The 15,111-nt window shown below is 43.4% G+C and overlaps 1 protein-coding gene across 2 annotated transcripts; it reads right to left on the bottom strand.

The window, feature by feature from the left end:
• Positions 1-3,976: 3,976 nt before the first annotated feature.
• LOC103112667 (alpha-1,3-mannosyl-glycoprotein 4-beta-N-acetylglucosaminyltransferase-like protein MGAT4E) lies at positions 3,977-8,698 on the bottom strand. Of its 2 annotated transcripts, none has more exons than XM_060178594.1 (4): positions 8,446-8,698; positions 7,877-8,006; positions 6,552-6,708; positions 3,977-5,271 (listed from the first exon to the last, which is right to left on the bottom strand). In XM_060178594.1, the coding sequence occupies exons 2-4, from the start codon at positions 7,982-7,984 to the stop codon at positions 4,148-4,150; spliced, it is 1,389 nt and encodes a 462-aa protein (XP_060034577.1). In that variant the 5' UTR covers positions 7,985-8,006; positions 8,446-8,698; the 3' UTR covers positions 3,977-4,147. The 2 variants fall into 2 exon arrangements, with proteins under 2 accessions (XP_060034577.1, XP_060034576.1); XM_060178593.1 differs by having other exon boundaries at positions 6,552-6,711.
• Between the last annotated feature and the right edge of the window lie 6,413 nt (positions 8,699-15,111).

Genomic DNA, 15,111 nt, shown 5'->3' on the forward strand with positions numbered 1-15,111 from the left:
CTTGAACCCCCGGGGTCCTTGTGCGCGATAATGTGTGCACTTAACCAGGTGCGCCACCTAGCCCCTTCTCTAAGCATTTTATTTTCATCTTATTTTTAAATGTTATTTATTTATTTGTTTATTTATTGGATAGACGCAGAGAAAAACTGAGAGGGGAGGGGGAGATAAGTAGATATATAGATGGATAGATGGATAGACAGACAGCTGCAACACCGCCTTAGTGAAGCTTGCCTCCTCCATGTAGGAATCTGGGGCTTGAATCCAGGTCTTTATACACTGTGACATGTATGCTCATCCACCTGCCCTCTCTCAGAACATTTTAAAGATAGTTCTCTCTTCTTATACTGTTGCCATTGGGATACCTGTCAGGGTAATTGTTTTCCTTTATAGGTGAACTTTCTTCTCCCACCCCACCCCCCCATTGCTGTTAGCGACTTTTTAATTCAGTGCTGTCTATTCTCCTGAGGTTTATATGATTTTTAAAAATTATCTTTATTTATTGATTGGATAGAGACAGCCAGGAATCGAGAGGTAAGGGGGTGATAGAGAGGAAGAGAGACAGAGAGACACCTGCAGCCCTGCTTCACCACTTGCAAAGCTTTCCCCCTGTAGGTGGTGTCTGGGGACTTGAACCTGGGTCCTTGCACATTGTAACACGTGTGCTCAACCAGGTGCGCCACCACCTGGCCCCTACATGAGTTTCTTTTTTTTTTCCCCAGGTAATTTTAAACTTTTATTAGGAAGCATGGTAAGGCATGAACGAGAGAGAGAAGGGGATTCACTTACAGGCTTGATGGTCACATGGTAGTCCCCCTACATGAATTTCTATTCACTTATTTTCATCAGTTGTGGAAGTCAGTTCTTGACTACTTTTTGAAGATTTATCTATCTATCTATATCTATCTGTCTGTCTGTCTGTCTGTCTGTCTGTCTGTCTATCCATCCATCCATCCATCCATCCATCCATCCATCCATCCATCCATCCATCCATCCATCTATCTATCTATTGCCTCCAGGGTTATCGTTGGGATTTGGTGTCTGCTCTATGAATCCAGTGCTCCTGAAGGCCATCTTTTTTTTCATGGTTGTTGCTTTTGTTGTTGGATAGGACAGAGAGAAATTGAGAGAGGAGGGGAAGATGGGGGGGTAGAAAGATAGACACCTGCAGACCTGCTTCACCGCGTGTGAAGTGAACCTCCCCCACCCCCGCAGGTAGTGAGCTGGGTACTTGAATCGGGATCCTTGAGCAGGTCCAAGCGCACTACATGTGCTTAACCCGACTCTGAAAATATATTTATTAATGAGAAAGAGAGAGAAAGAGAATCAGAACATCACTATGGCACAAGTGATGCTGGGGACCTGACCTCTTGCTTAGACATTCAGTGGTTTACCCAGTGTGCTGCCCAGGCTGTGATTTGATCGTTGTTGGTTTTTAATTCTATTATTATTATTATTTTTTAAAAAATATTTGTTTTATTTTATTTATTCCCTTTTGTTGCCCTTGTTGTTTTATTGTTGTAGTTATTATTGTTGTTGTCGTTGTTGGATAGGACAGAGAGAAATGGAGAGAGGGAGGGGAAGACAAAGAGGAGGAGAGAAAGATAGACACTTGCAGACCTGCTTCACTGCTTGTGAAGCGACTCCCCTGCAGGTGGGGAGCTGGGGTTCGAACCGGGATCCTTATGCCGGTCCTTGTGCTTTGCGCCACCTGCGCTTAACCCGCTGCGCTACAGCCCAACTCCCCTCTGACTATTATTATTACAGTGCATTCTTTCCTTACATATTTTGTGATTAAAAAATATTGTTTGTGCCTTTTTCAAAGATTCTAAGAGTCCTAAATTCCTCTAGAAGCTTTACATTTCCTTTTTCCATTTTGGAGATCACTATCACATTGAGTTACAGCCAGTTTAAACTAAGATTGTGGCTGGAGAGTTAAGGGAGCACCTGGTAATGTTAATATGGATGGTTTCAAAGCCACAGAAGGGATAGTTTGTATTCAGAAATATAAAAGATCTTTTTCCCTCTAGTAGTGCAAAGATAAAGCTAGGCAAGTCATATTTCTGCCCCTTTTCTGTGATGTGTCTCCCTTCTCCCTTCTTTTTTAAGATTTATTTATTTTTTGTTTTTTAGTATTAATGATTTGATATTGACTTACAAAACCAGAATATAACAGGTGTAATTCCATACCCTTCGATCACCAGTTCTGTGTTCCCATTCTCTCCATTAGAAATTGCAGTAGTTCTCCCCAAATCAGTTATGGGTTGACTATTAATTTCTATAAATACATATATATATGTATTTCCCCATTTTCCCTATGGTCTTGCCTTCTTTTCCTTTCTAAGTCACACCTATACCTATTACTATTTCTGTGTGTCCTTCCTTTTTCTTCTTCTCTCTCAGGGTCCTGATGGAATAGGGTGGGGTTCAGAGCCTTCTGGTCATCTTCCCCTAACATTTCTTCCCCCTCTGGGAGTATTTTTAAAATATATACTTTATTTGTTTTATTTTAATGAGAGGTAGATACAGAGAGAAAGATTCATAAAGAGCACTGCGTGAGAATCCAAATCTTTTTCTTTTTTCTTTTCAAGAGAGAACTCACCTAGAGAGGGTTTTTTTTTTTTTTTTTTTTTTTTAATGAACCTGGGACTTTGGAGCCTCAGGCATGAGAATCTTTTCTTTTTGCATAATTAGTATGCTATCTACCCCCCTTCCCCATTGCTTTTACTCTATTGGCCAACCCAAATTACAAAGAATATGGGAAGTTTGTTCCTTTTCTTTTCTTTTCTTTTCTTTTCTTTCTTCCTTCCTTTCACACATGTATGGTCTTCTATGATATAATTCTGCTTCTAGTGAAGCAGGAGAATATACATTCTACTGAGAGGCATTATATTAATATTATATAATATACATAATATAATATATTATATAATGTAATATATAATATTTTATATTAAAATAGTTCTCCAAGCTTTTAACTTTAGGGAAAAATTCAAAACAAAACAAAAGACAAATCCTTACTTGTATTTTTTTTAAAAATTATATTTATTATTTTCCCTTTTGTTGCCCTTGTTTTTTTTTATTGTTGTTGTAGTTATTATTGTTGTTGTTATTGATATCGTCGTTGTTAGGTAGGACAGAGAGAAATGGAGAGAGGAGGGGAAGACAGAGTTGGGGAGAGAAAGATAGACACCTGCAGACCTGCTTCACCACTTGTGAGTGACTTTCCTGCAGGTGGGGAGCTGGGGGCTCAAACCAGTATCCTTATGCCAGTCCTTGCCCTTTGCACCAGTGCATATTTGTGCTTTTTTAGGGTTCATAATTTTATTAACCAATTTAGAGAGAGTTGATACCCTTATTACAATGTATTTTAACTACTGCATTTTGTTGTCAAAGCCCTTGTAATTCCTGTTTGGTTCATCTTATCTAATACGTCTCAATAGTATTCAGTTTCCAGTGTGTACTCAGATGTTTACTGCATAGGTTTTTGAAGAAATATATAATCCTAACTTCTTAATTTCCAATGGAAACAGAAAGATATCTGTTGTAATAGGTAATTTCAAGTCTACTTAGAGCAAGAACTCCTTCACAGAAAGAGTTCTTCATGAAGTTCTTGGTGGCTCCTCTCTTCTTGGGAATCAGAGGATGTTGTCTTTTTCTAAAAAGATATTTATTATTTATTTTGGCTAGACTGAGCAAAATTGAGAGGGAAAGAAGAGATAGATAGATAGATAGATAGATAGATAGATAGAGAGAGAGAGATACCTGTAGGACTGCTTCACCATTCATGAATATCCCCCACCTCAGGTGTGTTCTGAGGGTTTAAACCCAGGTCCTTACACACTGTAAGGGTTGCACTCAACCAGCTACACCATCACCCAGCCCCAGACATGGTCTTATCTCTGACCTTCATTAGCCCATGTGCTTAACCTTAAGTAGCCTAAGATAACTGAAATTATGTTTTCTTGGGACATTCATGATGTTCGTTTATTACATGATTTTTTATAGTGATTACTTTAATTCTCAAAAATGTCCCAGTTTGAGCAATAAATTATAGTCACCCTACTCTGAATGAGCAGGTCTTGATTAATTTCTCTATTTATTTCTTCTCAACCATGTGTTTTCCCCCCACCAGCCACCTAGGAGTCCTCTATGCCTTTTCTTCTTCATTCTGAGTCCAGACTTTGATCTGTTTGATCAGGAGCCAAGACTCTTGAGACTCAAGCACCACCAGACGTATACAGCTCAACTCCTGCACTGCGTCTTCTTCATAAAACACCCTCTGGTCCAGATGTCCTTCCATCAGGGGCCCTAGAAAGTTATAACGAGTACAACCCATGGAATTCTCAAAGGGGTCGTAACCCACTTCTACTTGTCCATGCTGCATCCGGTACTCCCCGTCGTCAGTGCCAGTCAGCACCTCTATCCGGATGACTTTGTGTGGTTTTTCAAAAATTACCGTCAAGTAGTTGCCTCTTAGAGCATCGAGGGTAGAGAAGCCTTCATCGTTCAGAAAATATGCATATTCTGCGTAGCTATGCCCTGTTGTCATCATGTCTGTGAGGACATCAGCAACGGGATTATCTGGCTCACCAAACACTGGTTCCTCCTCCACAGGAAAACAAGTGCCCTCCAGCACAGGGTAAGAGCCAATGTGGTAAAATACAGAGGGACTGAAACGAATCGGGACATTCTGGGCCATGAGAAGATGGAATTGAGAGAGAAGTATATGACCAGGAGAGTCCTTATGGAAGAGGAGGAAGAAAGAGGCTAGCCGGTGGAGGTCACTGGTGTGGAAAACCTTCCCAGAGAAGCTCAGACTGGAAAACTCCAGCATTACCCAAGGTAGTTCTTTCCAGGCTAATAATGTCCAGTACATGGTTGACACGAACTCAGGAGCGCAGTGCACATTATCTTGTAGCAGCAGGAAGTATTCAGAGAGGTTCATAGCAAGGTTCATGAGTAGGCCATAGTTGACATTCTGCCTGGAGTAAAGTGCTTCACAGGGTGAAGAGAGATTGTTGTTCTGACCTCCTTGGAGACAGTGTGCTTGAATCACAAGCAGCCTCTGAGCCTCAATCTGTTCTTTGAAGAGGGATGAGATGTTGGCAACCACTCGAGTGAGCCTCTGAGGGTCAGGATCTGACAGGTGAACTAGCACCACAATACAACTCAGCTCAGCTTCTGAGGAAGCATTAAACAGGGACGTGAGGGTCTCTAGGAGGTAGTTCCCAGAAGGATGCTGCACTGAGGAGATTCCCACCGTCAACAATTCTGGGGGAGGGGGAGATAAGGGAGCTTTTAGCACTTCAAGGTGGTACAGAGGGCCTACGTCTTCCCTACCAGATCTTCTCTTCATGCCAAGACCCGTGAAACCTCTCTTTTCCTGGAAAGAGTGGGACCCAGAGAGGAGGTAAAGTCTAGGTAGAAGTTGGGAAATGGACAGCATAATGGTGATACAAAAGACTTTTATGCCTGAAGGTCCCAGGTTCAATCCCCAGCACCACCATCAGTCACAAGTCCGAACTGTCAGAACTGAGTTGAAATCTGGTACATATCTATCTATCTATCTATCTATCTATCTATCTATCTATCTATCTATCTATCATCTATCTATCTGTCTATCATCTATCTATCTATCATTTATATCATTAAACTAAAATAAATAAAATATTGTGAAAAAAGTTGTGAAGTGCTTTGTTGGAACACTACTCTGAAAGGGGGGTTTAAAATGTTTTATTAATTTATTTTGGATTGAGACAAGAAAAATTTGAGAGGGAAGGGAGATAAAAACATGGAGAGAGAAACTGGCACTGCTACATTATTTGTGAAGCTTTTCCTCCTGCAGGTGGGGACTAGAGGCTTAAAACTGGGTCCCTGTACCTAGTGGGGGTTGTATTGTTACATGGAAAACTAGGAAATATTATGCATGTACAAACCATTGTATTTACTGTCAAATGTAAAACATTAATTTTCCAATAAAGAAATTAAAAGAAAAAACTGGGTCCTTGCTCATGGTTACATATATGCTCAACCAGGTGAGCCTGGTCCCTATTGGGTGGATCTTTATGAAGGACTAGATGCTCTTGGATGAGGAAGGCTGTAAACCACCGAAGGTAAATTTGCTGCCTTGGAAAACTGTCTCATCCTGTCCTTGACCTTAGAGTATCTCAGCCACAGTGGGCCCAGCCAGAGTTGTATGAGGGGACTGTCCAGAGACCTCAGTCAAACCCAGCTGTCCTCTTGTCCCTCCCCCAGTGCTTCCCACACTGCTCCCTTGGGTCCTGTCTTATCCTGTGTTCCTCTCCCAGGATACCTTCCCTGAATGAACCTCACCGGGAGATTTCTCCTTCCTGGGTCACTGTGTACCCTCATCCTGCTCACCATTCGAGAAGCACAGTGGGAAGATACACAGGGCCATCCTTGCACCAAATTTTGCTGTATTCAACACAGGACTTTTCTCACTAGGTGCCAGCTCATGTTTCCCTTTTTCTTGTCAGAATATCTTGCCTATCTTCTTCCCCTAGCTTGACCGCTTCCTCCTCTTTACTCACTCTTTTTTGGAGGAGAAGAACCAGACAGGAATGTATAGTTGACTTGTTGGAACAAGGGGGGCTTTGTCTGCATGTCCCTGAAGGTTTCCAGATGATTCTTGATGTCCAAGCTGATTCTCTCCTGGTCTAGCTGCCACACAATTTTCTTCTTTTCCTCCTGCTGAGAACAGAATAAATGTTAGCCCTAAGTTTTACCTCTTGATCTCTGGAGACCAGTAAGACCACAGATCTCTCCAGTAGAACAGGCTGGTCAAGCCCAATGACCTAGCCTCCAGGGAAGACTGTGTCAGGGCTTAGTTAACTGGTGTCCCCACCTCATCATGAGAGCACATGGACTTCTAGAAGGGGTAATGGTCTTGGAATCAGGGGAGAGGGACTCCTCTGTTTTGTGTGGAATGTCTAGGCAGGTCCTGAGGTAAGAAAGAACTTGCTTTCTCCATCACAGACTGCATCTAATTTCCCTTTCATTCCTTCATTTCTTTTTTCCTTCCTTCCTTCCGTCCTTCCATCCATCTTTCCTTGTTTTGATATAGGATATAGAAATAATTGCAAATATTTGTACCAGGTCTAGTGGTCCGGGAGGTGGCGCAGTGGATAAAGCACTGGACTCTGAAGAGTGAGGTCCTGAGTTCAAATCCCCGACAGCACATATACTAGAGTGATGTCTGGTTCTTTCTCTCTCTTCCTATCTTCTTCACGAATAAATAAATAAACATCTAAAAAAAATCTTGCCTTTAAAAAATATATTTGTACCAGGTCTAAAGGACAACTATAAATTCCAAGAAACAAATCAAGAAATGACAGGTGACAAGGTTGTGGAGAAAAAGGAACTCTGCTATGCTGTTAGTGGGAATGAAAATTGGTACAGTCCTTTTGGAAGAATGTATGGAGAGTCCTTAAACAAATAAAAATGGAATTACCTTATATTTTATGATCCCCCTCCATTCCTAGAATATTTCAAGAATGGCTCAACATTTATCTTTTTTTTGTATTCGCTTTAAAATATTTTATTCATTTGTTTATTGGAAAGAGGTAGAAAAATTGAGGGAGAAGGGGGTTCATAGAGACACCTTGCAACACTGCTCCACCACTCATGAAGCTTCTTCCCCCCTTCACCCCCCCACTAGTGGGGATGGGGGCTTGAACCTGGGTCCTTGTGTACATGTGTACTTTACTGGTCAATATTTATCTTTTATTGATCTTCTGATTCTCTAGTGCTCTCTTCCTAGAATTTCTATGGTAATATTAGAGTGTTGGCACAACTTGGACTCTTTCTCCTTACTGAAGGATTGTCAAGTAATCCGAACTCAACTTTCGGAACTTACCAGAGATAAGTTATCATCAGGGTGCTTCTCACTATTCTCTTGGATGAAGAAGCTCAGGAAGACTAGGGCTACAGCCCCTGAGATGTATTGCCATAGGCCAGGCTGCATGCTGCTGGGACCTGGGGCAGCTCTTTGAAGGAAGGACAGAAGGGTGAGACTGAGAATGCCCTCTGCTAGCGGAGCACAGGGGTGGGTGGGGAGAGTTTCACCTGGAAGCTTCTTACTTCTTTGCTCCACCCTTCCTCCTGGCCACCACTGCCAAATTATTTCCTTAGCTCTTGCCCACCCACTCTGACTTTTCCTGCACCCACACTCTGAAGCTAGGAAAACAGACAGCATCAGGGAATCTGAGCCATTCTTCACTCCTGTCTGGGTTTCCCCGTGGAGTTGGAGCAGCTTCTTCACTTATCCACTCTTGAGAGCCAGCCCGAGAGGACGTGTCACCAAGAAGAGGAAATCAGGGCTGAGGTATTTATCGCACTCTCCCCTAGACTTCAAACTCAAGCCATGTTCTTCACGTGGGTGTTCCTGAGCTATACATGGGGTCCCTCCCACGAGTCCCTACTTACTTTTATGCCTCTTCCTTCCCAGGGATACGTTTGGTAGACTATGAGTTTTTGAATCAAATCAGAGGCTCTAGAAGATTCTCTGCCTAGTATTTCTCCCCCATACTGGACTGAGGAAGAAGGTTGTCAGAGATTCCCAGTCACGGAGAGTCTTTCCTCATGTTTGAAATGGTCTATAAGTTGGAGTCTTTCTATTTCATAGAAGATGTGACTGGAGGGCTTATCAGAAAACAGGAGAGGAAACCTTAGTTGTAGGATTTGGTCTTTCAGTGGCTCCTCTGAAGTAGCTGAATCTTGTCACCCCTCCCAGGTGACCCTGCCTGACAACCATTGTTCACCCTGAATGAGGGTTATTCACCACCCCAGCCCTACAGCAAGGGCCTGCTGGGGGAAGGTGGGGCAGAGAGTTGGGGATGACACTTAAAGCCAGGTTACCAGCTTTTAGCTCAATCCAGAAGTTTGGGAATGTCAGCTTGAATCCAATTCATAAGGGTGAATTTTGGTGTGTGTGGTTGCCAGAGCTTTGTTCAGCTCTGGTTTGTGGCGATGCCTCAGGCATGAATGGTGTTATATAAACTGCTGGGTTATTTCCTCAGGCCTGAGGGTGAATTACGAATAATGCTTCTCTGTTTCAGGGCTTCTGGAGATGGTTCCTGGTGGGGGGGGGTCACTGCTGCTATTCTATCTGGACCCCCATCTCTAGGTTTGTGGTCACACTGTTACTTTGTCACCAGAATTGGCCCCAGATCTCGTTGTTTTCTGGGTCTAGACCTGCCTAGTGGGCTTCTGAAGTTCCCTTTGCTTCTTCCCCTTTCTCTCCCATCTCCTCCATTCCTCTTCACTTCCCCCTCCTTCTCCTTAAAATTTTTCTTTAATTCTCTTTATGTACTTATTGGATAGAGATAGCCAGAAATTGAAAGGAAGGGAGAGATAGGGAGGGAAAGAGACAGGCACTTGCAGACTTGCTTCATCACTTGTGAAATTTTCCCCCTGTAGGTGGCGACCAGGGGCTTGAATCTGGGTCTTGTGCATTGTAACCCATGCACCCAACCAGGTGCGCCACCACCCTCCCCTCCCCTCCTCCCTCCCCTATCCCTCCCCTCCCCCACCTCCACCTCTTCCTCTCTTCTACCAGGGTTGTCACTGAAGTTGCATAACTCCACTGCATCTGGTGACCCTTTATTTTTTTCTTTTAGATAGGGGCAAGAGACAGAGACAGAGGAGAAAAAGTGACATAGAGCTCTCTTTGTCACTGACTGCAACCATGTAAGCTCTTTTACCCCACCCCCTCGATCACCATGTGAGCAACATGTAAGTCAGCTCTCAGTCTAATTTATTATATTTATTTAGTTTCCCATTTGTTGCCCTTGTTGTTTATCATCATTGTTGTTATTGTTGTTGTTATTGCTATCATTGTTGTTGGATAGGACAGAGAGAAATGGAGAGAGGAGGGGAAGACAGAGGGGGAAGAGAAAGACAGACACCTGCAGACCTGCTTCACCGCCTGGGAAGCGACTCCCCTGCAGGTGGGGAGCCTTGGGCTTGAACTGGGATCCTTATACCAGTCCTTGCGCTTTGCTCCTCGTGCGCATAACCCGCTGTGCTACCACCTGACTCCCTCTTTCTTTCTTTCTTTCTTTCTTTCTTTCTTTCTTTCTTTCTTTCTTTCTTTCTTACTTTCTTTCTTTTAAATTTCTTTATTGCGGAATTGATGTTTCCCTCTTTCTTTTTCTCTACCTCTCTCTCCCTAACATAGTTTTGTGTCCAATAATGTCTAATTTACCTGACAAAAAAAAAAAAAAGAAAGAAAGTGACATAGAGAGGAGAGACACCCCAGCATTGCTCCACTGCTTGTGAGGCTTCTTCCCTACAGGTGCTCCCATGCGGGGGGTTAGGGACTTGAACCCAGGTCCTCTCTCAAGAGTGCATGATAATTTTTGTTCTCTAAGGTGAGCCACCTCCTAACTCCTATCATCAGTGTGAGAGATGGTTAGGTCTTCTCTTCAAAATAACCCGAATAGAACAACTGTTTAGTACAAAATTTCTTTTTATAAATTGTTATCTGTGACCACCTGTGGCCAGTAGTTTTGTATTCTTTAGGTCAGTTCCTCGCTGTGCTTGCTAATCCTCTAGCAGAGACCCTCAGACTCTCTCCCTCCTTTCTTTATTTAGGCAACAGAGAGATTAAGAGCTCTGAAGCCCAGCCTAGGGGTGGAGGAGACAGTTCTGCCTCAGGTATAAAAGATAGGAGAGAGGGGGTTGGGCAGTAGCGCAGTGGGTTAAGCGTATGTGGCTTGAAGTGTAAGGACCAGCATAAGGATCCGGGTTAGAGCCCCTGGCTCCCCATCTGCAGGGGGTTGTTTCACAAGCGGTGAGACAGGTCTGCAGGTGTCTTTCTCTCCCCTTCTCTGTTTCCCCTTCTCTCTTGATTTCTCTCTGTCCTGTCCAACAACAACAGCAGCAATTACAACAACAATAATAACGATAACAAAAACAACAACAAAGGTAACAAAATGGGAAAAAATGGCCTCCAGGAGCAGTGGATTTGTAGTGCGGGTACCTAGCCCTAGAAATAACCCTGGAGACAAAAAATAAAAAAAAATGGGAAAAGGGTGAGGGGGCGGCTGCTTCTTGACTGCCACTGCTACCGCTGGCCCTTTTGCAAAAGAATAAACGCCTTGCTTCAATGCCTTGTTTTTTACCTTGACAAGTAATTTTAATTGATTGTCATTTACAACAATCGTCATCATCATTGTAAGAGATGGCTAAGTCTTTTCTTCAAAAGAACATGAGAGTGTTAAGTACTTAAATTTTTTTAAAAAAATATAAATTGTTATCTATAATCACCTGTGCTCACTAGTTTTGTATTCTTCAGGTCAAGTAATATTTACATGCAGCGTTTGCTAGTTCTCCAGGAGAAACCTTCAGACTCTCCTCCTTTCATTATTTAGACTGGGAAGACTGTGAGCTCTGAAAAACAGCCTAAGAGTGGAGGACACAGTTCTGCATCAGGTATAAAAGGTGGGAGAAGGGTGGTGGTGGGGCGCACTGCTGCCTAACTGCCACTAACTGCTGCACGCCCTTTTGCGAAATAATAAACACCTTGCTTCAATTCCTTATCCTTTGTCTTGAGAAGTAATTTTAATTGGAAATTATTTATGACAATCATCATCTTCGCCTCCTCCCCCTTTTGTTATTAAGACTGTATTTGAAGTTCTTCCTCTCTCCATCACTCACTTCCCTCCCTTCTTTATTAGTGATGGCAGGAGAGCAAAGAGAAACTATGAGCATCACTCTGGCATGTGAGATGCTAGGGACTGAACTTGGGATCTCATGTTTATAAGCCCAACTCTCTAGTCGCCATGACACCTCCTGGACCACAGAACCCCTCTCCCCCAACTCCGCAGGGAGACTGGGCTTGCGTACATCTGGCCTTATGTTTCCTTATAAGTCAGAGTGATGCTCTGGTTCTTTCTTGTTAAATCAAATTTTAAAATCTGGGAGTTGGGCGGTCGAGCAGCGGGTTAAGTGCACATAGCACAAAGCATAAGGACTGGCATAAGGATCCCGGTTTGAGCCCCAGGCTCCCCACCTGCAGGGGCTTCACAGGTGGCTTCATAGGTGGTACAGCCGGTCTGCAGGTGTCTGTCTTTCTCTCTCCCTCTCTGTCTTCCCCTCTTCTCTCCACTTCTCTGTCCTGTTCAACAACAATGACATCAATAACAGCAACAATAATAGCTACAACAATAAAAAACCACAAGGGCAACAAAAGGGAATAAAATAAATATAAAAAATAAAAAAATTAAATCTTTGTCAAGTTCCGTATCATTTTGAAGTTCAATTTATTATTTATTGTAGTTAATTTTTTTCTGACCCTGTTTAAATAATATTCTTGGCTGGTGAAATAGCTGGGAGGATGCCTGCTTTGCCAGGCGTGTGACCCAGATTTGAGCCTGGCCCACACCACTGTCAGGAAGATTTTGGTATCCTTCCCTCTCTCTCTTAGTCTCTGCCTCTCACTTTCTAGCTGAAAAGATTAACCTGAAGTGGTGAAGTCATGGCAACAATAAAAATATATTGTATACTACAATATTTTCTCATGTTTCTTCCCAGAAATACTTAACATTTTAAAAAAATTATCTTTATTTATTAAACAGAGATAGAAATTGAGAGGAGGGAGAGAGAGAGAGACATGTGCAGCCCTGCTTCACCACTTGTGAAGCTTCCTTCCTGAAGGTGGGGACCAGGGGCTTGAATCTGGGTCCTTGCACATTGCAACATGTGCGCTCAACCAGATGTGGCACCACCCAGCCCCTCCTAGAAAATTTTAAAGATTGATTTATTTATTAATGAAAGAGTGAGAGAGGGCGGGGGACATCACTCTGGCACATTTAATGTCAGGACCTCATGCCTATTGGTCTAATGCACTACCTCCTGCGCCACCTTCCAGAAGTTTTAGTGCTAGGTCCTAATCCTCCAGCTTTATTAACACATAGTTTACAAAACTGCATGTTTAAGGTATACAACTTGATATTTTGATATACATTTCATTGTGGACCAATTACCACTATCAAATTAAGTAACATATTGTCGTGCTGTGACGTGGAGGAGAGAGAGAGAGGAGAGAGAGGAGATCCGGAGTGGAGAGGGAACACAATTCTTTATTCGTGGGGGCACCTCAGAGTTGGGTGAGAGCGCAGTGGTTCGGGCCACGTGGAGCTAGCCAAAATGGCCACCTCACGCAGCACCCTTTTCTGCGTCTAACCACTGAGGTGAAAACCGGGCAAGAGAGAGAGGGGCGGAAGAAGGGCTTTATAGGGCAAAACCCGGGAGTGACAAGCCGGGACAGGATTGGCTGGGAAGGGCACTTGGAGAATACCATATTAACTCTCTCAGGAACTGGCACTAGCCTGAGGGGACATCTGCACAGCAAACATATCACCTCATATAATGACCATTTTGTTCATCTTCTCCCTCCCTCCTTCCCTTCTTTATCTGCTTCACTATTTTTTCTTCTCTTTCACTTTCTCTTTCTCTTTCTGGTGTGGTGATAATACTATTCATTAATTTTAATTTTTGAAAACCAGAGCACTGTTCAACTCTGGCTTATTGCTCTTGCATGCATGAAGCCCCTTTCTTGTGGGGGAGACTGGGACTGAACCTGGGACCTTTAAACCTCAGGCATGAAAGTCTGTTGTGTGTTATCCACCTGACCATGATTTCATTTCTTCTTTTTTTTTTTTTTTTGCCTCCAGAATGATCACTGACACCCTCTCCCCATTTCATTTCTTTTGGAATATATCCAAAAGGATACATTCCTTGAAATGAAATTTGTGGGATTATATGGTGAAGGAAGTATGCTGAGGCCTGATCCCCCTATTCTCATGGGAAGAACTTAATCTTGATGAAACAGACTGAAGGGGACATGCTGAGAATAAGCAGACCCCTCGCTCACACAGGAAGATTTACCCCTGCCTGCACCAGACACATCCAACCAGAAACATCTCTAAATAGTGCATAAATCCTGTGACGCTTCCCATGCCAGAAATAGTTAAGACCCTTTATAAGACACCCCCAAGCCTGTTCCAGGGTGGGCTTCTCAGCTCCCCCCCATCTGGGTTCTCACTTATCCCAGCTGGGGCTCCTACCCCCCCCCCCCCACACACACACACATTTTACCTCTGCTCTGGCTACTGCATTCAGACTTCCTTTTGTCTATCCTCCTGCCTCTCCTTGCCTCATTTAATGTCTCAGATTGGATTTCTAACTTTTGGTGCTAAAACCTGGGAGGGGCTATGAGGCTGGCTTCTCTGCTCTCATTTGTGTCACATATTTCTAACATTATTTTCTAGCTTTATTTTTAATTTTATTGGGATGCCGTCATACTATTTTCTAAACACGACCTCCAGCAGTGCACCTGGGAGAGACACCACAGCACCACAGCTTCCTGCAGTGCAGTGGGGGGTGGGCTGGAACCTGGGTTTTCAGATGAGCTCTCTTGTCGGCCTTCTCTTGCAGTTTTCCTAGTGGTTAGTGTTAGGTTTGTGTGACACTAAAAGGCCCAGAGAGAGAGAGAGGCTGTATTCTTAGCCCCCTCAGGTTTTACCACCAAAGTGTTAGAATCGCGAGGCACAAAGTAAGTCAAGTAGAGTCAGGAGTGCCGACATAGCAAAGTTTAATATAGTAGGCAAGGTGGGGTGGGGTGGGAAGCCCCAGTTGAGATGGAGAGCCCAATCTGGGGAGAGCTAAAAGCCCAAAATGGAACTGATAGAGTCCTGTTACTTTGTTTAGTAGGGAAGGGATTTATGGGCCATGGGATTTATGACCCATTTCTGGTTGGAGATGTCCAGTGCAGGCTGGGTTAATGTTATGCCCAGAGTTTTCAGGTCCTGTTCCCTGAATCACATGTAAAAGCAAAGAGCCTCTACTGAAGCAAGCTTAAGCCTGAGCTACATGCACTTCCCGGTAGTGATGTGTCAGCTCCAAAGAGACGCAGACAGATTCTTTTAATCCACATCAGGAGGGGGAACTTGGAAGGGGAGACTTAGGGGGCACTTAAAGTTCAGACTTATTTGTCATGGAGTTTTGACCACAGTCCCTGGCAGTTTTTGTCAGTTAAGCAAATTTTGGGTTTCGGACTATCATGACCTCCGTTTACAGAACAACTGC

The sequence above is a fragment of the Erinaceus europaeus genome, chromosome 19, assembly GCF_950295315.1.
Source record: "Erinaceus europaeus chromosome 19, mEriEur2.1, whole genome shotgun sequence".
Lineage (NCBI taxonomy): Eukaryota > Metazoa > Chordata > Mammalia > Eulipotyphla > Erinaceidae > Erinaceus > Erinaceus europaeus.

Excerpts from the sequence above, each read along its gene's own strand:
- LOC103112667 (XM_060178593.1), bottom strand. The coding sequence starts at position 7,984 with ATGCAGCCTGGCCTATGGCAATACATCTCAGGGGCTGTAGCCCTAGTC. Across the intron at positions 6,712-7,876 it reads CTGATGATAACTTATCTCTG|CAGGAGGAAAAGAAGAAAAT; the intron begins GTAAGTTCCGAA and ends TTCTGTTCTCAG. Across the intron at positions 5,272-6,551 it reads TTCTTCTCCTCCAAAAAAGA|AATTGTTGACGGTGGGAATC; the intron begins GTGAGTAAAGAG and ends CCCCTCCCCCAG.